Below are 23,421 nucleotides of genomic sequence, written 5' to 3'. Positions count from 1 at the left end.
ACCTCTCCTCTTTTGTTCTTTCCGTCACTTTGCCCTCTTCTCCCTCTACTAAAACGCGCCCCCCACCTACCCCCGGCTCGTCGGGGCGGAGGAAGAACGCGCAAACCCAGCGGCTCTGCAGAAATAGCGGGCGGTGCGGAGGCAGGACCGGAATGACGTCATAACCGCGCGCCGCTCCCAGGCGTCCTCGCAAGGTCGCCTCGGAAGCGGAGAGCGCGACTAAGTGACAAGACCCTGGTCAGGGGCGCTCCGTGGCCTGCCTTGGTACCCGTGGCGACATGTCGGGGTACACGCCGGACGAGAAACTGCGGCTGCAGCAGCTCCAACAGCTGAGAAGGCGATGGCTAAAAGACCAGGAGCTGAGCTCCCGGGAGCCGGTGCTGCCCTCGCAGCGGATGCCGCCTATGGAGAGATTCTGGAATACGTTGTTTCGGGAACAAACCTCCTGGAAGAACGTGGTGAGTGATGATGGGCTTCCTTCCCTCTGATGCACACACCGCGTCGCGACCTCCGGCCTGCTGCTGGACGCCCGCTCGTTGTAGCCGCACCAAGGACTGACATCCCTAGGCCCGCAAGTCCCGGTAGTTCCTTGGGGGAGAAGCGGATTCAACGGAGATTTACATTTAGCATGGACGCTCTCTTGTCCCAAGAGAGCTCTGGAGTTCAGGAGCAAGTATGGCTTTGGGAGAGTCATTCCCTTTTGCTGTCAGATATGATGAAAAGGGGGGCCAGTCTTTGCTTAGGTTTTACAGACTGACAGAAGGATTCCCTTGAGTGAAAATTCTGTGATTTTAGTGTTTAAGGACACCTGTCTGCTTTTCAAGGTTGAGGTTATAGGGAATGACAGTACACCCAACTACCAGAAGACAGGGGGAGCCCCTAATTGGTCGTGCAGCCCCATGTGATCACCATGAAAGATAGGGTCTTAATTGGTATGCTTAATGAGTTATATTCAAGAGCCACCTTTCTGAACTACCACTATGTTCTTTTAACACAGTTTAATTTAAAAGTGCCGTTTCTGGACTTTGCACTGAAGAAAACCACTCATTTCAGAGCTATCTTTATTTTCAGGGTTTCTGGACATTTTCTTGAGGTCTTTAAATTACATCAATTTTAATGATGAACACTGTATCTCAGAATTGTTTTCAATAAGTATGACATTGGCTAATGATACTATGAAGTAACACTTAAGTACTTTCTGTCCTGCATTTTGCTGAAGGTTTGACATGTGTTACTTTAATTCTTTCCTTCTGTAAGGTAGAACTACTCCTAATCCTTATTTTTTTTTTTTAATTGTGCTTTTTTTTTTTTTTAAGATTTTATTTATTTATTTATTTGACAGAGAGAGAAATCACAAGCAGGCAGAGAGGCAGGCAGAGAGAGAGAGGGGGGAAGCAGGCTCCCTGCTGAGCAGAGAGCCCGATGCGGGGCTCGATCCCAGGACCCTGGGATCATGACCCGAGCCGAAGGCAGCGGCTTAACCCACTGAGCCACCCAGGCGCCCCCTCCTAATCCTTATTTTAATGAGACCTACAAAAACTGAGTGAGTTATCCGTGGTCACAGAGCTAGGAATTGAAGGAGTTCCCACCAAGATCCAAGTGTATCTACTTTCTTACTGTAATGCCAAGTCTTGTGCAAATTTTTCTGAGCAAGTGTTCTTAGACACTTATTTAGGGTGGTAAACCCTAAAGAGGGTTTCAACCCTCTTCTCACCTTTTGTATCCTTGACATTACTTGTTTTTAGCAGCTGCTGGTTGAAAGTTGACCCAGCCATCAGCCAATGATGTAAGGAAGTAAATATTTTAGTCTGTTTTTCCTTACTTTGAGTTAGTTTTTCTTCCATAATCATATGTACTATAACACCTGGAATCTAGTTTATCCCTGGAAAGATAGATGTGTTTCAGTCAAATTGGCTGCCACGGAAAAAGTTCCGTTTTCAGTTTTATTTTGCCTTTCTCTTTTAAAATAGTGTGCCTGAAAGCATCTCAAACAGACCTTGGTACACCCCTATCCCAGTATGTAAAACATTCTTTTTCAAGCTTTGGTGTGCTCAAGGTCATCTGCCTTACACCTAGAATGGTGCAAGTGACATTGATTGTGGGTATCCGAAATTGATAAATTAGGGGGTTGACTATACCTGAAAAATTCTGTAGGTTTGATTACTTTAAGTTGATTAAAATTATTCTTTCATTACTTATGTTATGTTTATCTTTAGTAAACCTATAATAAGGATGTTTTTAGAAGTCTTTACAATATTTATATCTATCTATGAAAACTTTACTGTAGCTTTGCTAAATGTTACTTGTCTTAAGCCTTGTTTACTGTGAAGTCTGTAGGTATCCCCTAGCAGGTCCTATGTTTAATGAAAATATTTGAATGGGTGAGGTTAGTTACAGACTATAAGGAAGTATGTAGCATGTAGATATTTTAAAATAATCATGACATTATTATACCATTGATGCTTTTTTCTGCCACAGACATTAAAAAATGGGATATTTGTATGTATGTTTCTTTTCCCTCCAGATTTATAAGGCGTACCGACACAGTGTCTTTGCTTTTACTCATGTACTTATACCTGCCTGGATTATTCATTATTATATTAAATATCATGTGAATGTAAGTATGTTTAAAGTATGTATTTTTCAGAATTTACTTTTAATATTGTACAGAATTATTTCCTATGCTGGCATAATTTATGCTGCTTTACTTAGTGGAAATAATCTTCCTCTTATAACTGGTTTTGAACTGCTTTAAATAAAGTAGTTAAGTAAAAGGTTTAATGAAACTTAAGTAAGTATGGTTTTTCAAAAAATTAATCTTTATATTAGTTGATTACAACTTGAAATGCATTTTCTCATAAAAACAATGTTTAAATAATCAGAATGAAGCTGACCCAATAATACTAACATAAACTCTGGGTTCTAAATAAGAAGGGAGCAAAGATAAAAGATAAATTCAAATTAGAGGTCTTTGTCATCATCCCATTTCCCTTTCCTTCATTATGTCTGATGTTTTACCATTTTCTTTCTTTAGAATCCAGGATGTCCAAAAGCTTGAACTTTGTGATGGAAAGATCTCGCATGGGGTGATTGAGCTGAGGCAGTTGCCATATTTTAAAGCCAAGGGATAGTCTGGTATAGGCGTTGGATTCAAGGCACTATGAGGAAGGAGTGTGTTTCAGGGAATGGTATAGAAAGGAGAGCAGTGGTGGCTGCCTGGCATGGAATGTCATGACCCAAACAGATTGAAGAGGGCATTCTGGTACCCAGTGAGGATATTAGGTCTCAGGTAGAGGGGGAACTTGGGGTGAGGTTGGGGTTGGTGAATAAACCTGTTTGGAGAGCAGCAATGGTAGTAACCTGGGGTAGGATATTGGAACCTGAGGAAGGGGAGGAGAACATCTTCAAGAAGGGTGGTTTGGGGCAGTGGTGAAGGTGGCAGTCTACATTACAGAAGATATCAGGACCTGAATGAGGTGAGGTTATTTATACTGGTGTGGGATGGTAGTGACAGGAGATTGTTTACATATAGGAAGATTGATCAAATAAGTACATGTATTGATGATAACAGACTGAGAATTCTCATTGTCAGAAAAGGGAATTCCACATGGACTGGAGAACCCTGTGGTACTGGAATGGAATTAGAATTTGGTATGAACATATGGTTTTTAATATGTACTGATATAGAATTCTTTATAGGTGTAAATGTGGATAGTCTAGGTCTGACCACTGACAGGCCTGGGAGCAGTGCCACTGTATGGTAATTAGCATATCTAGCAGCCTGGTCTTATCCAATTCTCCACTGAAAGGATCCAGAACTCCTTTTAAAATTCTGATTGCTGACATCATTCTTGTTCTTCACTAAGCAGATTATGTTCGTTCATCAGTATATTATATACAGAGTGCCTAGTATGTCATCTTCCTTTATTGCTCTGGAAAGAATAGGCAAGATAAAATTCCTGGAGTTTGTAGAAAGTTGGAAGATGGGTATGATGTGGGTAAGAGTATGGAGGAGAAAAGTTATTCCAGCTAGGAGGAAAGATAAGGAGTCAGTAATGTGCATATCATATCTACCCAAGACTGAGGAAGTGTCTAGAATAGCATGTCTGTTGGCTCAATGGGCTAGGACCATTTAATGGAAGATCTTGAAGGCTAGGCAGAGAAGGTTGATGCTTATCTGGTAGACAATGGGATCCATTTTTCAGTAGGTGAGTGAGTTGATGAAAGTAGTATATTTAGGAAAACGTTAAAAAATTCATATAATAAGGGTAATTGGAGGGAGGAAAGTACTGACATCAGGTAAATCAGCTCCAGGCTACTGTACTGTAGATGTTAGTTGATGAGAATCTTGTTAGGGTGAAGATGGCAGAAATGGAAAGGAAAATTGAAGCCAGAAGACATTATTTAAGGAAGTCATAGCTCAAGTTGGGGATGAAACCAAAAGTACTTATGACTCTAAAATTTCTAGCCTTGGAAGTTATAAATAGGGTTTTGCAATGGGGTAAATTTGTGTAGTAGCATGTGTTGTTAATACGTTTTGGGGATGTCCAAGTGGACATGGCCTGTCTTATGTGTTAAAAACATGAAATTAGTGGAGGCTAGTAGGAATTAGAATTGTAGTTCAGTGTTTTCACTTCATAAACCACCAGAAAATTTTCCCAAAACCGTTAAAAGAGGCTAACAATTTATATGTCTAAGGGTTAGAATATAGTTTGTTTCTCTTATTGATGGGCTTAAACAAAATTTTATATTTATATCCACCTGCAAGTCCACAGGCCATTTCATATCATCATGTCTGTTATTTTTTACTCTCTTAACATGCAAGACTCTAGAGAAAAATATGTTTCTACTTTCTGTCTGCAAGTATTTTTTAACATCCAAGACTGGTTTTTACGTGCAGAAGAACTGTTCACAGTTACCTGGAATATAAATTAAAATTCATTTTGTTAGTTTCAAATTTAGAAATCTCCTTTTTTTCCTAATTCTTTATATTCAGTTTTAAAATTCTTTTAAACTACTTAAACATCTAGTAAAATATGAACGATCTCCTTTGTTCTTATTGTCTTTGGGTTATTTCAGGTTGAACTCTCCTAAAACAATTCCACTTACAAACATAATCATATTCTTTTATGTTTTAAGCTGCATTTATACATTTTATATTTACATGTTAATTTTTATTTTTAAGTATTTATAGGGCAAATTAATAACCCTAAGAAGCAAAATCTTTTTAAACTTATAGTCACAAACCTAAATCAATTATGCTTTGTAACCAGAACCCTAAAACTAATCTCTTAGAACCTCTCATAGCCAGATTGATTACCTTAAACATTACAAATGCTCTAAATAACAGAATATATGGATTATACCTGTGTTTTAAGAACTTAACTAAATTTGACATTTATTTATTTATTCTGTAGTCTTAATCTTTGTTATATCTGTATTTAACTGAATTTTTCTAGGCAGATTCAATAAGCTGCAGTTACTGGTTTGACAATTCAAGACTTTAATATAGTTGCTTATCTGAGGGAGTCATACTTCCAGATGATTTTTTGCTAAGCCACAGATGGATGTAATTAAAGGTTTTGTGTCAGTTGAGGTTCCAAGGCCTCTTCCTTACCTTGTTTTTTCTCTGGATTCAGGTAGGTCTGCATCCTCTTTTTTTTTTTTTTTTTTTTTTTAAGATTTTATTTATTTGTCAGAGAGAGAGAGAGAGCATGCGCAAGTGAGCACATGCACAAGCAGGCAGAGTGGCAGGCAGAGGCAGAGAGAGAAGCAGGCTCCCTGCCAAGTAAGGAGCCTGATGCGGGACTCAATCCCAAGACCCTGGGATCATGACCTGCGCGGTGCCACTGCTTAGTGCCACTAAGGCAGTAGCTTAACCTACTGAGCCACCCAGGCATCCCGGTCTGCATCCTCATTACTATTGCAGCCAGTTTGCTTCAGCTAACACCTTTCCTGACTAATTAAATTTTGTGTTCTCTCTAAGGACATTTCAGTGTCTTCTTGTTACTGGCCCCAGTACTTAAGAGACAGTTTAATGTATTTACATTGTATTCTGACTTTATCTCCTGCTTTTGGCTCCAGTTTGAGTCTTACATTATGCCAGTCATATTTTAATAAAATTTTATTCATGTGGTACCTTGTGCATATGTATATGCTTAATAAATACATTTATGTAACAAACATTTTTAGCACCTCTTGTGTGCAAAGCACTGTTCTAACACAGGGATATAGAAGTAAGCAAAGCAGATTGAGTCTCTGCCCTCATGAAGTGTGTATTTTAGTCTTGGAGACTGGTAATAAATAAAGAGACATATAATGATGTTACAGGAAATGATAATCTATGGAAGGAAAACGAAACAGGGTAAAAGACTAGGTCTCTCTGGGGAAGTGCTGTTTGAAGAGACACATAAATAAAATGATGATACAGATCAAGCAGATACCTAGAAGAGCATTTCAGGTAGAGGACTCATTACATATGAGGCATAAGCAGGCCCAACTGATTAGACTAATAGTAAAGGAACACTGTGGCTACAATACAGAAAGAGAAAGAGATCAGAGAGGTGGCCAAGGGCTGAATTGTATAGGGCTTTAGAGATCACAGCAAGAACTTTGGCCTTTGCTTTACGAGTTATGAAACTTTGAGCAGAGGAGTGATCCAGCTGGGGTGGCTCAGTTGGTTGAGCAAGTGCCTTCAGCTCAGGACATGATCGTGGAGTCTGGGGATGGAGTCCTGCATCCAGCTCCCTGCTCAGTGATGCGGTGAGGGGGGCGGGGCAGTGTCTGCTCCTCACTCTGACCTTCCCCCTCTCGTGCTTGTTCTCTCTTTCTCTCAAATAAATAAATAAAACCTTTAAAAAAAAAAAGTCACTTCTGCTGTTGTGGATAATAGAGTAAGAAGGCATGGGTGGGTGGCGGACACTAATACAGGTAAAACAAAAATGCCAGAGGCTTGAACAAGGGTAGTAGTACTAGGTGGTGAGAAAGTTGGATTCATGATAAAATCTCAAGACAGAACCAAAGGGATCTGCTGAGGAATCAAGGTTTTTGGTCTTTGTTAACTAAGAGAAAAAAGTGCCATTTGCTACAATATGGAACCATCTGGGGCTGAGGGGATGTTATAAGTTGGACCTGATTAAGTTTGAGATGAGTAGTAGAGAGAGCCAAGTAAAAATCTTGAGTGAACAGTTAAATGTATGAGTTGAATTTGGTGAAAGTTTGGAGCTTAAGTTAAAAACTTGGGATATATTGTATTTTATTTTAGAAGAAACTCTCAAACCATAATTAATAGAGCATTACTTTTATTGCAGACAAAACCATATGGTGTTGTTGAAAGGAAGCCCAGGATATTCCCAGTAAGTCTTAATATGTCTGATTTTTCTTTTATTAGTTTTCTCTCTCCTTTATGTCCCTAAGTGATCATTAAAGTGCTCCTTTCTTCTCATTGTCATTTTAAGTACCTGATTTGTATATTCTTATTAAAAAAAAAAAAAAGAAGAAATACTGTGAGGCAGCAGCTATAGTTGAAAATGGGAGGTGAGCATATTTCTTTTGAAGCCGGCTGTAAAACTTGATGACCTTTGTAGTCCTGAAGTGAATTGAAGATACCAAGTTTTTCACTGGTTCCCCTGTTTTCATGTAGGGTTAAGGACTTAGGGCACTAGCCTGAGCAGACACTTGAGCATAGTAACAGCAACTGAATTCCTCTGTTATTAATTCCAAACTGTCATTTCTTATGGCAGTTTGACCTTAACCAGTCCATCTGTGAATTCAAAATCTGTTAATGTGTACTTTAAGTTTTGTGATGTAACTATGTAGGCTATTATCCTAATTTAAAATTGGGTCTTTAAAGCATTAAAGGATTAGTTAGTTATCAGTTGGTATTTTTACTGGTTTTGCAAGGTTATTATTTAAGCATAGCAAAATGCAGATTATGTTCTTGTTCTTTTTCTAGTCTTAGATAATGAACTACCATCAATCTCTAAGTTCTATAATTTTAAAAAACAGAACTCTGTTGGTTCTTGCATCAATCAAATGACATCGTCACAGTAATCCATACTTGTCTGCAACAGAAGGGAACTTAAGGGTGAACCACCAAAATTAACTAACCCTTTGGTTGAAACTTAGCTTTAAGAAATAGGGTATTTCTTCTGTATTTTGTGTATAATAACGGTGTGTGTGTGTGTCAGGGTTTGGGTAGTCCCAAAATAAGAATTATCTTAACTGGTTTCACTAGTTGGGTAATTTATTTAATCTTCCATTGACATATTTATTTATCACTTTTTTTTTTTTTTTTTTTTTTTTTTTGCCATTGCTGTTCAAAGGGAAAGAAGGGTGAGGCTCTTTAGAGGACCACAATGATTCTATGGCATTTTGCCTAGTTCTGGGTTTTTGTTTGTTTGTTTGTTTCGTTTTGTTTTTTGCCACTATGGTTCTGTTTCTGTGCCATTGACTCTTTAAGAAACTTCCCCTGTGTGGACCTGAAGAATGCTCATTTGTATACTTACTAGAATAGGATAGATAGTAACAAACCCCAGACCTCAGCGGCTTAACAAAACAAAGGTCTGTTTCTTAGTTGACATCATAGACTGATATGCATCAGGTGTTTTCCACAGTCTTATAGTTACACCATCTGGAATATGAGTCTTCTAAAGATCATGTTAAGGGAAAGAGGGATGGACATCTCAGAAGGATTTTAAGGTCTAAGCTTGGAACTAGCTTACATCACTTCTCTTCAGATCCTGTTGGCCAGAACTCATTGTCATTGTCCCACGTATCTATATGCTTTATTATATTTCCCAGTCTACCATGCCTGGAGTCTGTGCCACAGTCCATCCTTCTAATTACCAAATAGCTCTTTGCTTTCTTCTCCCCACACATATAACATCGTTCCTTCCCTAGGGAGAAATTCCAGAGTCCCATACCTTCACTGCAACCAGCCCCAAATGTAGGACCTCCAGATACTGTACAGTTTGTACAGGTTTAGATGTGACTTCCCATGGGATCTTAGCATCAGTGAACTAAGGCCAGTTAACTATATGCCTTGTCTCCCACACACCACCCCCAAACACACCTATTGCTCAGTGGTGGAATTCAGTTATTAGTTCTTGGCAATTCTTAAATCCCAGTGCTCAAATATAAAGATTCCTAACCCCCGCATGCAGTATGTTATTTGAATGGGCACTGATTTTGTTTTCTGGAATGCCTTTGTTCCTTGTTCTTCCTGGCCCCTGGGTCCGTCATGGGATTTTTATTTTTTTTTCTTTTCCATTTTCAACCTAGACCACGTTTTAAAATGGGTACTAGGAAGCATGCCCTTTTTAGGGTTATCTAGCATTTAAAATTTGCCTCCTCCTCATAGGGTGAGTGCCAGAGCTTGTTTTAAGCTCAAACATTCACAGGCTTTTGTTGCCTATATGTTTGGTTTCTTTGACCATCTAGTTTCCGCAACAGTTGGTAGTTATGGAAAGAAAAATACTTGATGGGAGTCTGTTTGCTTCTAGTCAGTCCCATATGCATCTGTTTTGTGTAGTTACCATGTTCTCTCATTTCTTTGTGCTCAGCTGCCTCTGTAACTACATGGAAGACATTTGAAAAACTGGTTCAAGATCGGTCTGATCTTTGCCATGGGACAGAGTCCCTCTGTTTTAGTTTTATTGGGCTTCTGTGTCTGAGGATCTTTTCATTGTTAACTCAGTATTTAGAGAACCAGAAGCAACCTGATTTTCAATATTGCAAGGTCCTGAATTTCTTTATTCTTTCCATTTTTATTTCTCCTTTTAAATCAGCATCTTCTGCCTGAACTTATTTTTCTTAAAGTACATTCCCAAGGCAGCAAGTCAAAGATAACTGTAACTTTTTTCAGCTACTTCTCCTAGAACCTCAATGCATTAGACACTCTGCTTCCAAGACACAGCTACCCCATCTTTTAGCCTACTGTTAAGCCAGTGCCATTGGTTCTATTTTTATTACAGCAGCATTAGTACCACTTTAGAGTACTAATTGCTCTGTTAGGGTAATGCAAATTGAGTAACAAATTACCCCCCAAATGTATAATGGCTTAAACATAATAAAAGTTTATTTCTTCATCAGATAACAGTCCTGAACACTACCAGGGTCAGGAATGGCAAGTATAGGGATGGGGATAATTCTGCTCTACCCAGTCATTCATGGACTGTTAGGCTTACAAAATCTGCTCTCTTAAACAAAAAGCTGAAACTAAAGCTAAGTAATTTGCCTAAAATAATACAGCTTCTTAGTGAAAGTTCTAGGATTCTCCCCTCTTATTTCTGGCTCCAAAGTCCATGCCCTTTCTACAGCACACACTGTATCTACGTTTGAAAAGATAACCTGAATCAGCTACCCAAAGTTTGTATTCTGTCCCTCACATCAAAGCCAAGTGGTAAACATGATTGCCTAACACATTCAGTTGCTAGGAATACATTACCTCCTTATATTGGAATGAAGATGTCTCCCTGTAACTTCTTTTTAGGGCTTTTCTTATTTCTTGGGGCCATGCAAAATAAACATTATCTCTTTATCACTTTATAAAGACCATTTTCATGCCCTTTCTGGACATTTTGTTTGAATGAAACTTCCCCCTTATACTTCCTTTATGTAAACTATAAGATTCTGAATATTGCTCATCTTTAGACAGCTTCTACTTTGTCTAAGTCCCTTTCAAAATGTCAATGCCAGAACTGAACTAGATTTTCCATGTGAGATCTGATCAAGTGGAACTATTATCTTTGCAGACAAAGATTTTTCTACTAATGCATCTTTGTTTTTTTAGGGTGATACAATTCTGGAGACTGGAGAAGTAATTCCGCCAATGAAAGAATTTCCTGATCAACATCATTGAAGATTACTTTAAAATTTCAAAGGCATATAAAGCCAAGTTTGTTGCTGTATAAGTGTATTTACTGAAAATATTTTCTGGAAAAGTAACTTTAATAAAGTTTACTCTGAGATACGTGTTGTCCGTTTCTTCACAAATATCGTACAATTTGCAACTCTTTGAATTATTTAACAGTAAGTAAAAATTGGATAAGCTTTAAAAAGATGAGTGATCACCTTTTCTTGGCCATTCTCAACTTGAAAAACAGGATAGAAAAGTAGTCACATGATAGATTTTTTTCTTATGCAGTATTTAATCTGATCTTGTGTTAAGGTATGTAACAGAACGAAATGTTGCAATAAAGAATTATAAAAGAACAGCAATTCCACACACTGTTTTAGAGAAGACTGAGGCATTTTAAGAGGTTACTTAGGAACTCTAGGTTGAAAAGCACATCATTCCATCTATGATTCAGTACTCACAAGCGGTCTGATCTAGCTTGATTTGTTTTATATAAGAATGTGGAAGACAAACCTTGCAAAAATTAGATAAGTGGTTACTATAAAGGACTATGCAAAAAATAAATTTGGAAGCTTTGCATAATGAATTTTACTTTAAATCGAGACACATGCCAGACAAACATCAGGTAAAGAACTGTGTGCACAAAATTAAATCCAGAGGAATTACAAATTTTCATTCATCCCCGAGATTTTGTCTGGGTATTCCTTGCTGAGCTGTCGTCGTGCGGCTACTGTTGATGCATAGATGACATAGCCCCAGGAGAGCAATACGATCGCGAGGAGCAACTAAAAAAATGCAAAAAGGGGAATACAAGCAAAAAAAAATTACTGTAAACGATACCCCCCCCTTGCCCCAACAGGTTGCCATGTACGTTGCTAAGGAGGGAATTACAGTTAAAGACTCGAATAAAAGGGGTTCTGGAGGCGAGTACACCCAGCCGCCCTTACGTAAGAAGCGGAAGAGCGTGTCGTCCAGGAAGAGGCGGAGTCGAGGTGAGAGAGTGAAAGCCTTAACACAGGAATGGATTTTGGAGTTGCTGGGCGCTGAAGAAATAGGGGGCCTTCCGCCTGCGGGCCTACGGAGTCGACCCCGTGGAGCCTCGCCAGACCAGGGACCTACCACTGAATAAATCCAGTCCAGGGTGCGGCGACTCACTGGCTTCATGGTAAGGAGGCGGCGGCTGCCCGCGGGAACGGAGGGAAACTGCAGGCCCTAGAGTAACAACCGGGGCGGCGGCTGCCGAGCGGCGGCGGCCATCTTTCAGCCGGGCACAAGCGCCCGCCCCTCGCCTCCGGGCGCGTTTCCCATCCGCGGGGCCGGCCTCTTCCGCCCGGAGCTGGGGTGGGCTCACGTGACATAGGGGCCTAGTTCGTGGTGGAGGGAGGGGATGAAATGAAGGGGAAAACACGTTAAAAATGGCCTTTTTTGCTACTTACTTGGGCGTGCATTGTCGTCCGGTCTTCTTTCATTTGGAGTGCAGTATTCATGAAAGATAATGGACCGTCGTGTGCATTTAAAAATTTATTTGAAAAAAATCTTCATTTTAGATATTACACGGGCTTCTGACGCTGGAGGGATTAACGTTTCCTCCCGCACTTGTTTCCACATAATACAGAGAGAGGTTCGTATATTCATCATTCACCTAAGAGGAACACCCACTTTTATATAACAGCGACGAATCGTTGCGGGGGGCCGTGTTAATTGAGCCATTCTTCCAAAAACAAGTCTTTGAGAACGCAGTGGCTTGTGCATATAAGTGGTACTTCTAAGACGAAGTAACGTAGCACGAATTACTTGGCATAATGTACCTGCCAATCAACAAGTGTGTTTTGAGCGTTTGTGATGTGCTTAGAACGGTAGCGCGTATCAGATACTAAGCCAGAGACAGGCATTTTGGACGCGGGCGGTTTATAGCTAGTTTAGCTCAAGAATGTTTGGGACGCTCACATCTGAGGCCTGTGGGTAGAATGGGGCCGTGGGCCACTTTAGGCTCAGACTTGGCTCTGTACATCTCGGATTTCACCGAAAGAAGTTTTTAATCCAGATTCAGGGGAATGGGGAAGGGGAAAAGTATTCTTTGAGAGAACAATGTCGTCTGTCTTGGGAAGATTTTAAGGCCCTGTTCTCTTAGGTCATCCCTGTTTATCCCTAGACTGGAGTAGATTTCTTTATGAAGACTGCATAGGACACTGGTTGGGCTCTGGCTTTGGATTCCATCCGAATCCCCGTGTTATGATCCAGATGTGCAACTGGAGGCGGTCCCTTCACCTTCAAGTAACTCAGTTTCTTTATACGCTAGAGATCATTTTAGTAGCTTCTCGCGGAGTTCGGTGAGGTTTAAATGAGACCAAGCTAGTTACCGTGTTTTCCGGGTAAGGTAGGAGCGAACATTAAGTATTGCGCCTGTACCCCCCAGAAACTAATGGTAACAAGAATGATGGTGATGGTAGTGATTTGTGCCCGGGACGGTCCTGTCGTTCTTATTCCAGGAACCGAAGGGACGGGTGGGGGAAGGGCCCGTGCTTGGCCGAGCGCTCTAGGCCCCGCCCTCTGAGCCGGCGCCCTTCTACTGCGCAGGCGTTACGCACGCGGGTGTTGTGTTTTGACGCGCGGGGGGCTGCGGAGTGGGTCTCGCTTTCTGCTGCCGTCCCCCAAGCTGCCTTTGGTGATGAGCTCCTTACGTCACAGGGTTCGCAGCAGCCGCCGGGGTCTCCGCTGTCTCGCGAGGAGGGTGAAGCGCCCCCGCCTGCTCCCGCTCCTGAGGGCCGGCGGAGAAGTCGCCGGGTACGCCTTCGCGGATCCTGCCGTCACCGACCCAGCTTTCTGGGCCGCCGGGAGCTTGGCACGAGCGCCCCAGCCGGGACTGCGTCGGTATCCGAGGTGAGTGAGATCCCGAACAATGGGGCGCGGGGGTCGGAAGGGCTGGGCGAGCCGTAGCTCCCGGCCTGGAGCGAGGCCCAAAGACCTGGGAGCTGCGGTCTGGGCCTGCGGGGCCGTCCGGGCCTCGGCGGGGCTGGGCGGGGCTGGGCTCCCAGCGGGCGGGCTGGCGGCTCCCGTGGCGCACCTGTGGATTTGTGCGGGTGGGCGGGGGAGAGTTGCGTTTCCTAGAACCTTTCCCGTGGGGCGCGAGCGTAGCGGTGTACTGGAAAGAGCTTGGTCTCTTTGGGGTGGGGGGAACCCCAGAAAACAAAACGTTCGCGTCTCATTCGTGGCATCGCCTCTCTCAGAGGTGTGGCAGAGGGGTCATAATCTGCCTGCCAGTAAAACGGGAGTAACAGTGTTTTAGTTCGTTGTGATTATGTAATGCACGGGGGCCTTATCTGCGATCTTGGCCGATGGCCGTTCTCAACCCAGGGAAGCCACTATCACCGTGACTCTTCGAGTAGTCTGTGCTGTGTTACACATTGTGGGCTAGGCTCGCTTGCCTGTGGTTTCTCCATCCATCCGGTTAGTGCAGCTTTCCTCGTGGGGTGCTGATTCCTAGACTGGCAGGGGGCAGTGCTAAGATGGAGCAGTGTTTTAAGGGCAGGAGTGAACAGAATTTTTGGTAGGTAATTTTCAGTATTATTTAAGATAGATTAAGAGTTACCCAAGATTTAAGTTAATGGTGAAGGTTGGGTTTTGTTTTGTTTTGATTCAATGAAACTCAAAGCTGTAGTCAGCCAAAAACAATCAGGCTTAGCTGAAATGAGTGGCTTTAGTGCAGCATGGTTCCCAAGCAGTTCTTTTTAGGGGTTGAAATTGGAATCAACATTTATAGGATCTCGTTAATAGATCCTGTAAGATCCGTATGACCCTTTGGAACTGGTGATTAAATTGCAGTTGAGGGAGGTACAGTAATTTCAGAAAGGTTGTAAGAGTTAGAAGCCAGATATTTTTAATACTTGGGGCTTATTCTAGTTCATCTGCTTGTAAACGCTTTTTAGCCCCTTGGATATTTTATATACAGTAATTATATTAAGAAAAAAAGATGATTTGTTATAGGCTATCATCTTTCTGGGTCTTTATAATCAGTTGTAAGTGATGAAAAGGACTAATGTTAACTTTATTTTCACGTAACATAGGGAAACACTATTAAATTTTTACTGCATGGTAATCACTATGCTAAGGGTTTACATAGAATATATGCCTTCACACAACTACCTTTTCACGTGGGTACTAGTATTTAACCCATTTTAGAATTGAGAAAATTCAAGGTTTTGGGAAATTAAATAACTTCCTCCAGATCACATCATTAAGTGGTTTTGATTTTCAACCCTGGCTCTGCGTTAGAATTAATATCATTCCCCTGTATATAATCAGCACAGTCTTTAAATGTCCAGTCTATAATGTCCAGCCTCTTGATTCTTTAGCCCCTCTCATCCATTTCCCTAGGTAAGTATGATTGTAAATTACCTAGAATTCCCCCAGAATGTGACAGGAAGGATTTTTTACCTCTGTTACAGCCGGTAGATGTGAAAATTTGGGGAAGGTTTGACTTAATCATTGTATCCTAAAGATGGTAAACTTTATTTAGAATTTGGGAGATGGTTAAGGATATGGGATCAGAAGAATTGATTTCATCTTTAGGTCTATGGGGAAATTAACTTGAAGTCCCAATTCCTAGAGTGTTAGAGAAACCTTTATTGCAGGCTTCTAGAACCTGAGCACTAAATTCGCCATCAGGTCCACCTTTACTACCCAAACCCAGAATTTATAAACCTGCAGATTTTAATCCGACTCTTAGCCATTGCTATTTTATGCCTTGATTTGTATTTTTAAAAGAGTTTTGTTGAGATATAATTTATATTCCATCCATAAAATTCACCTGTTTAAAGTATATAATCCAGCGGGTTCTGGTATATTTAAAGAGTTGTGCAACTGTAATTGAACATTTTTATCATTCCGGAAATAAACTTTGTAATCCCTCTCCGTCCTCCAGCAACCACCAGTCTATTTCCATCTATAGATTTGCCTGTTCTGGACATTTCATATGAATGGCATCATACATGTCTTTCATGACTTTTTTTTTTAAATTTAACAGAGATCACAAGTAGGCAGAGAAAGAGGAGGAAGCAGGCTCCCTGCTGAGCAGAAAGTGATGCGGGGTTTGATCTCAGGACCCTGGGATTATGACCTGAGCCAAAGGCAGAGGCTTTAACCCACTGAGCCACCCCGGCACCCCTGATTTTCTTGGTCTTCATTTAGCCTAATGAAAAGTTTCATCCTTATTGTAACATGTATCAGTGTTTCATCCTTTTTATTTCCCATTTTCATTCCATTGAATCCACATTTTATTTATCTTTCCATCAGTTGATAGGATTGTTTCTGCTTTTGAACTATTAGGACAAATGCAGCTATGAACATTCCCAGGCAAGTTTTTGTGTGGACATGTTTTAATTTCTTTTGGAAATTAAATTAAGGTGTTGAGTCCTTGATTCATATGGTAATTCTGCTTCATTTTTATCTCAGCAAATATTTGAAGAAATTTTTTTTAAAGTAATGTCTGTATGCAGTATGGGGCTTGAACTCATGACCCTGAAATCAAGAGTCACATACTCTACTGACTGAGCCAGCCAGATGCTCCATTAGCAAATGTTTTAATTTTAGCATTAGTGATGCTTTTGAAGGAGTAAATCTCTTTCTTTGACTATGTATGTCCATTGCCATTGTTTGATGTTTCTGATGAATGGTGTTCTTTATAGCTACAGATATTGCTGTGAGAAATACAATACAAATCTAGTTTATTTTTATTTGTTATGGACATTACTGATCATTCTTTAGCTTTATGCTGTGCTGCCAAAGTGGTTGACAGACTTATAAAACTAGGAAAGGGAAGACTAATATTCTTTTTTTTTTATTAAGATTTTGTTTATTTGAGAGAGAGAGAGAGAGTACATGCATGAGCAGGGGGAGAGGGAGAGGGACTCTGAGGTGAGGCTAAATCCCAAGAGCCTGGGATTATGACCTGAGCCGAAGACAGATGCTTAACTGATTTAGCCACTCAAGTGCCCATAAGATTGCTTTTTTTTTCTTTCTTTTTTTTTTTTTTTTAAATTCTGCTTAGGTGAGATTTTATCCGAACTTCAAGTTTACTACCTACTAATTTCCTTTAATAAAGTGCATTCAGTTTTTATGTGAACTGCCAAGTGTTCCGTAAGCACTAAAATTCTAATTTCCAAGATACAAATTAAGATACAATTATAAACTTATATTCACTAGTTTTTTTTTTTTTAAGTATTACATAGAGGTGCAAACTGAAATCTAGATCTCATCAGATGGCTCCAGTTTATAGAGTTAGTTTTAGGGGAAACTTGGTCTTCAATCCAGGTTCTCTGATAACCTATTCAGTTCCTTCTCCACTCTTCATTCCTTTCCCTAATATTCTGTGATCCTAAAAATTTTTATTTTTAGGCTTTTTTTTTTTTTCCTTCAGAGGAAGAGTAAAAGTGTTAGAAGTAGGGGCAAATGCTGAAAAATTTATGTAATATTAAGGTTTAAGTATATTAACAATTAATATTAGTATTATATATAGTTCGGTATATTAGCAAGAAGTTTATCATTATATGGTGTTCAAGAATAATAGTGATTTCTGTATTTCTAGTCTAGAAAATGAAAAACTAGAAGTACTTGGATCCCTGAAAGCATTCGTTCAGCATTAATTGATTTTTGATTAAGTTATATCTCTGGGAAAGTTTTAAGAGGCCCTAGATGAGCTCTTAAGTTTAATATGAAAACCGTGATGAAATAGTTACATTTTACAGTCATGAATTTTTGTTGTGGATTTTCTTTTTGATAAGAGTTCGGTATGGCCATAGTTTAGAAAGTTAAAAATCTGTTGTTTGACTCCCCTGGTAGCAGTTGACCATTGATGAAACTTCCTGTGATAGAGGAGATGGGAAAAGATGAATAATAGGCCCAGAAAACATAAAGGAAGAAGCAAGTATTTAATATATACTCAATGATTAGTATAGAATGCAGCTAAAAAGTGATTTTACAAGGTAAGAAGGCCAAAAATGTGTTGCACACCAAATTTCAGCTCTGGCAAATTGATTTTGAAAGTTATGGGTCAACATAAACTGATAAATTTAAAGCAAACAAAACTAATTGTTAACATTTTAGTGATCCATGTGGGAAAAAATGAGGGAAGGGCACTGGAAGCATGATTTCAAGAAACTTTGTGGCTGACTTTGGATTAAAAGGCTAAGCTAAGCAAGGTTTTTTAGGGATGCTGTAAGGAATCAGGAACGGAATGTGGTAGTGTAACAGTAGTATAGTAATAGCAGCAACTAACATGTACACAGTAGTTGCTGGAAGTCAGGAACTATCTTTTAATGCTTTTACAGTTATTATTTCATTTAATCTTCACTAAAAGATATTTTTTTGTGTGTGTGAAAGAATCTTCCATTAAAAACTACAGAATTGGTTTAAACAGGTGAACTTTTTGGTATGCAAATTATCTCAATGCAGTTATTTTTAAAGGTGCGTATATAATGCTTTCCACAAATAAGTAGTGATAGTGTATATTGTTCAGGGCATATGTATAAAAGATCTAAAACCATACATAGAAATAACACCCACTGAGGACTGGGGTGTTGTGGGTTTTTGTTTTCTAGAGAGGAATAGGAGAAAGGAAGATAAGGGGCATTTTAAAAAGTGGGGAATAGCCATGAGAAAATGTTAAGTTGTTAAATCTTAGTGGTGGATACTTGGGTACTTGGTGGATTTTCTATCCTCAGTTATTTTCAGTTAAATATTTCTGTTTAATCCTCTTTCAAAAGAACAGAATGATAGAGAATAGTTGAGAACTTACTATATACCAGGCCCCTTTTTTTATCTTCATAAACCCTGTGGTGCAGGTTCTATTATTGCTGATCTCCGTAGTCATACTGCTGGTGTAGAACCAGGATTCAAAGCCATGAAGTATCTGGCTTTAGGGTTTGTATTTTAAGTACTATATTACTATGCTATCCTGCTCCTTCATATTACAAGGATAATGAGCTACTCAACTGTTTCACCAAATTATATTTCACAGTCATTATTTGCTTTTTTTTTTTTCCAGATTTAGTCTTGTCTTTTTTTTAATCCGGTTACTGATGTATTTTTTTCCCTTTTACAGATAATGGCATCAGCTGCTAAGGAATTTAAAATGGACAACTTTTCACCTAAAGCTGGTACTAGCAAATTGCAACAGACAGTACCAGCTGATGCATCTCCTGATTCTAAGTGTCCTATATGTTTGGATAGGTTTGATAATGTGTCTTACTTAGATCGCTGTTTACATAAGTTCTGTTTTCGCTGTGTACAGGAGTGGTCAAAAAACAAAGCTGAATGTCCACTGTGTAAACAGCCCTTTGATTCTATTTTCCATTCTGTGAGGGCAGAAGATGACTTCAAGGAGTATGTCCTAAGGCCTTCATATAATGGTTCTTTTGCAACCCCTGATGTTCCAAGATTTCGCTATCGTACAACTATGACAAGGGATCGAAGTGCTTCTGTTTATTCACCTAATAATACCATGAATAGAAGAACAACAACTCCACCAGATAGTGGAGTACTATTTGAAGGGTTAGGCATTTCAACAAGACCTAGAAATGGTGAAGTTCCTCAACTTATGAGACAGATTGCAATTAGGAGGCCAAATGCAGATGAAAGATCTTTGCGGAAAATTCAGGAACAGGATATTATTAATTTTAGACGAACTCTCTACCGTGCTGGTGCCCGTGTTAGAAATATTGAAGATGGTGGTCGCTGCAGGGATATTTCTGCTGAATTTTTCCGTAGAAATCCAGCTTGCCTTCACAGATTAGTTCCCTGGTTAAAACGTGAACTTACGGTTCTTTTTGGAGCTCATGGATCTTTAGTGAATATTGTCCAGCACATCATCATGAGTAATGTCACTCGCTATGACTTGGAGAGTCGGGAATTTGTGTCTGACTTAAGACCGTTCCTGCTTAATCGGACTGAGCATTTTATACATGAATTTATCAGTTTTGCTCGATCTCCTTTTAACATGGCAGCTTTTGACCAGCATGCTAATTATGATTGCCCTGCTCCTTCATACGAAGAAGGTAGCCATTCTGATTCTTCAGTCATAACAATATCTCCTGATGAAGCTGAGACTCAGGAGTTGGATATCAATGTAACCACTGTTAGTCAGGCACCGTGGGATGATGAAACTCCAGGACCATCTTACTCAAGCTCAGAGCAGGTGCATGCTGCCATGTCTTCCCTTTTAAATACTTCTGATAGTTCAGATGAAGAACTTGTAACAGGAAGAGCCACATCTCAGATACAAGGAGTACAAACTAATGAAGACCTAAATAATGACAGTGATTCTTCTTCAGATAATTGTGTCATTGTTGGGTTTGTTAAACCACTAGCTGAGAGGACCCCAGAACTTGTCGAACTATCCTCTGATTCTGAGGAGTTAGGGTCTTACGAAAAAATGGAGACTGTGAAGACACAAGAACAGTCTTACAGTTCTGGTGATAGTGATGTTAGTAGATGTTCATCTCCACGCTCTGTCCTTGGAAAGGATGAGCAAATAAATAAAGATCATTGTGGTTCTGGTAAAAGAATCAAGTCAAAGAAGGAAGAGAAACACTCTACATCCTTGTCATCTCCCAGAGACCTGAGCTCATCTGTCAGAGGAGACAGAGTATATTCCCCATATAACCGTAGACACAGGAGGAGGGGAAGATCAAGAAGTTCAGATTCACGTTCCCAGAGCAGAAGTGGGCATGACCAGAAAAATCGCAGAAAGCATCATGGGAAGAAAAGGATGAAAAGCAAAAGATCCAGAAGCAGGGAGAGTAGCAGACCTAGAGGTAGAAGAGACAAAAAGAGATCAAGAACTAGAGATAGCAGTTGGTCACGAAGAAGCCAAACTCTCTCTCTCAGTAGTGAGAGCACAAGCAGATCAAGATCTCGTAGCAGTGATCATGGTAAAAGAAGATCACGGAGCAGAAATAGAGATCGTTATTATTTAAGAAATAATTATGGAAGTAGATACAAGTGGGAGTATACTTACTATAGTAGAAACAAGGACAGGGATGGCTATGAATCATCTTACAGGAGGAGGACTCTGTCCAGAGCTCATTATTCCAGACAATCTTCAAGTCCAGAATTTAGAATTCAGTCCTTTTCTGAAAGGACAAATGCTAGGAAAAAAAATAATCACAGTGAAAGGAAGTATTACTACTATGAAAGGCATAGATCAAGGAGCCTATCCAGTAATAGATCAAAGACTGCATCTACAGGGCCTGACTGGGTAAGAAATGAAAAGCCTGGAGGGAAACGAAAATACAAGACACGGCATTTGGAGGGTACTAACGAAGTGGCTCAACCTTCTCGTGAATTTGCTTCTAAAGTAAAGGAAAGTCATTACCAAAAATCCTCATCAAAATTTGATGGCAGCCACAAAAATGAGAGTGACAGCTTTTCAGACAGCCGGTCATCAGACAGAGAGACAAAACATAAGAGGAAAAAAAGGAGGACCCGGAGCCTAAGTGTAGAGATAGTTTATGAAGGGAAAGCTACTGATTCAACTAGACATCATAAAAAGAAAAAGAAGAAGCACAAGAAGAAGCATAAGAAACATCACGGGGACAATCCTTCACGTTCGCCCGTTGTAATTACCATTGACAGTGATAGTGATAAGGATTCTGAAGTAAAGGAGGATACAGAATGTGACAATGGTGGTCCTCAGGACTGTCTACAAAATGAGTTTCTGCCTCCTCCCTTGGAACCATTTGAAGCTAAAGATGTAGTTACAATAGAAGATGAATTTGGCATCCTGGACAAGGAATGTAATATTACCATGCTTAATAATAACTTGAATAATGCCAACAAAACTGTGGATAATATTCCACACCAGCCAGCTTCAGTTGAACAAACTCTTGATGTACGAGAAGAGAGTACTTTTGCCTCTGATTTGGAGAGTCAGCCCAGTAACGTGTCTATTCAAACTGAGCCATCAAGGCAGTTGCCATCTCCACGGACATCATTAATGTCAGTGTCACTTGGTAGAGACCATGATATGTCTTAAAACTCTGCCAAAGCATCTCATTGAGAATTCTGATGGTATTAAAAAACAAAAAAAGGAACAGTGTCATCTACTGCAGTCTATTTAAAGATGACTTTTGGTGAAAACTCTTTTCCCCCTTAAAAATATTTTAAGTAATTTTTTTTGTGTGTGTGTGTTAAAAATTTGTAAAAATCATTATTTGTTCAAAAAGTATGTATGTCCCACCCTCAGAGATATGCACTTTTAAGTGAGGAAAATGATATTGCTAGCGGTTTATTTAAAACTTGGGGTCCTTTTTAAATAAAAAAAAATATAAATTTTAGAAGTTATTTCATAAAGCCATATGGTATTGACCTATTTTTAAAGTAGTCAATGAGTATTTTTGAATTTTTTTTTTTCTTTGAGAGTTATTCTGGAAATGTGTTATAAGCTAGGAGAATCCCTTTGGACAGTCTTTATTTTTCTTCTTAAAAATTTGTATGATTCAAAACCATTTCTTCAGGTTAAATTGAGGCATTTTAATCTGCACAGTTTATCTTGACATCTGCCAAAAGCAAAATTTAAATATTTCCTTTATATACTTGTTCATCTGGACTGCCAGTGAAAGAAATGTGTATTCAACAAAATAAAAAATAAAATAGTAATACTTTAAAACATGAATCCAGAAATTTTCCTATGCAGTATTACCTTTAAAAAAAAACTGTTTTAGAGGAGCTAAAATCTTTAAAATAGTTAAGAATATACTTGTCGTAAATACTAAATTTTAGGTGATCTGCATTTAACTGCACAGCTTTAATTATTTTAGTTCTTTAATCTGATTATAAGGTATATCTGTTTTCAACAAAATGCAGCTATGTAGCTTTTAACTTACTAAAAACAGCTTGCCAGACATCTTTTACATTGGTAATTCTTGTACACAAAGTGGTTACGTTTATGTTTTATTCTGTTTTAGAGATGACAAAGTGCTCTCCATCTAACCTAAAGTAAAATTGCCAGGGAAGAACAGAACTTGGATTAAGTCTAATTCAGCCTTCAGATTGCCTTGCTACCATATTCATTCATTGTTAAACAGAAGTTGGGATGCCTGCAGTGTGACAGGATCTAGACTATGTTTTTAGGATTTCAGTGATAGAACAAAGCATATCTGCTCCTTGCCTTGTGGGACATATGTAAACATTATAAACCATAAGTTATCTGAAGAGAAAGTATAATTTCATATAAGCATTCAGTGGGGACCTAAACTCATGTGGACGTGATGGCTGAATTGAGATTCAGAAAACAAGTAGATGTTAGCTAGGAGTGGAGGTGCTCTTAGCAAAGGAAGAAATGTCCAAAGATCCAAAAGCAGAAGGGTAGCCTAGCATATTCAAGAACTAAAAGAAGGCAGGTTGGGGCGCCTAGGTGGCTCATTGGGTTAAGCCTCTGCCTTCAGCTCAGGTCATGATCTCAGGGTTCTGGGATAGAGCCCTGCATTGGGCTCTCTGCTCAGCAGGGAGCCTGCTTCTCCCTCTCTCTGCCTTTCTCTCTGCCTACTTGTGAGCACTGTCTGTCAAAT

General features: G+C 39.6%; 3 protein-coding genes and 1 long non-coding RNA gene across 5 annotated transcripts in view; 3 read left to right on the top strand and 1 right to left on the bottom strand.

Moving 5' to 3' along the window:
• Positions 1-155: 155 nt before the first annotated feature.
• Positions 156-10,972, top strand: NDUFB6 (NADH:ubiquinone oxidoreductase subunit B6). The gene is made up of 4 exons (XM_004765353.3): positions 156-458; positions 2,525-2,617; positions 7,311-7,355; positions 10,793-10,972. Exons 1-4 carry the CDS (start codon positions 279-281, stop codon positions 10,859-10,861), a joined length of 387 nt encoding a protein of 128 aa, XP_004765410.1. The 5' UTR covers positions 156-278; the 3' UTR covers positions 10,862-10,972.
• A 450-nt stretch (positions 10,973-11,422) lies between these two features.
• Positions 11,423-12,160, bottom strand: SMIM27. The gene is made up of 2 exons (XR_001181664.2): positions 11,978-12,160; positions 11,423-11,643 (listed from the first exon to the last, which is right to left on the bottom strand). It is a non-coding gene; the product is annotated as a small integral membrane protein 27 (long non-coding RNA).
• On the top strand, positions 11,824-22,520 carry TOPORS (TOP1 binding arginine/serine rich protein, E3 ubiquitin ligase). 2 transcript variants are annotated; one of them, XM_045079686.1, is made up of 4 exons: positions 11,824-12,023; positions 13,011-13,132; positions 13,547-13,738; positions 18,957-22,520. In XM_045079686.1, the coding sequence occupies exons 2-4, from the start codon at positions 13,091-13,093 to the stop codon at positions 21,885-21,887; spliced, it is 3,165 nt and encodes a 1,054-aa protein (XP_044935621.1). In that variant the 5' UTR covers positions 11,824-12,023; positions 13,011-13,090; the 3' UTR covers positions 21,888-22,520. The 2 variants fall into 2 exon arrangements, with proteins under 2 accessions (XP_044935621.1, XP_004765415.1); XM_004765358.3 differs by lacking the exon at positions 13,011-13,132.
• The window catches only part of DDX58 (DExD/H-box helicase 58), a 56,378-nt gene continuing 46,567 nt past the window's right edge, over positions 13,611-23,421 (top strand). Inside the window, exon 1 of the mRNA XM_045079687.1 lies at positions 13,611-13,738. The gene's annotated coding sequence lies outside the window, so the exon portion shown is untranslated. The remainder of the gene's footprint in view (positions 13,739-23,421) is intronic.

Source organism: Mustela putorius, unplaced genomic scaffold (genome assembly GCF_011764305.1).
Source record: "Mustela putorius furo isolate JIRA1106 unplaced genomic scaffold, ASM1176430v1.1 tig00000421_pilon_pilon_pilon, whole genome shotgun sequence".
NCBI classification, from domain to species: domain Eukaryota; kingdom Metazoa; phylum Chordata; class Mammalia; order Carnivora; family Mustelidae; genus Mustela; species Mustela putorius.
Note: the sequence above shows the minus strand (reverse complement) of the source record. Positions and strands in the feature narration are given on the sequence as shown.

Coding starts and splice junctions, on each gene's coding strand:
- NDUFB6 (XM_004765353.3), top strand. CDS start 279: ATGTCGGGGTACACGCCGGACGAGAAACTGCGGCTGCAGCAGCTCCAA. Junction 459..2,524: donor AAACCTCCTGGAAGAACGTG/GTGAGTGATGAT, acceptor TTTTCCCTCCAG/ATTTATAAGGCGTACCGACA. Junction 7,356..10,792: donor GGAAGCCCAGGATATTCCCA/GTAAGTCTTAAT, acceptor TTGTTTTTTTAG/GGTGATACAATTCTGGAGAC.
- TOPORS (XM_045079686.1), top strand. CDS start 13,091: ATGATCCAGATGTGCAACTGGAGGCGGTCCCTTCACCTTCAA. Junction 13,133..13,546: donor GGCGGTCCCTTCACCTTCAA/GTAACTCAGTTT, acceptor CTTACGTCACAG/GGTTCGCAGCAGCCGCCGGG. Junction 13,739..18,956: donor GGACTGCGTCGGTATCCGAG/GTGAGTGAGATC, acceptor TCCCTTTTACAG/ATAATGGCATCAGCTGCTAA.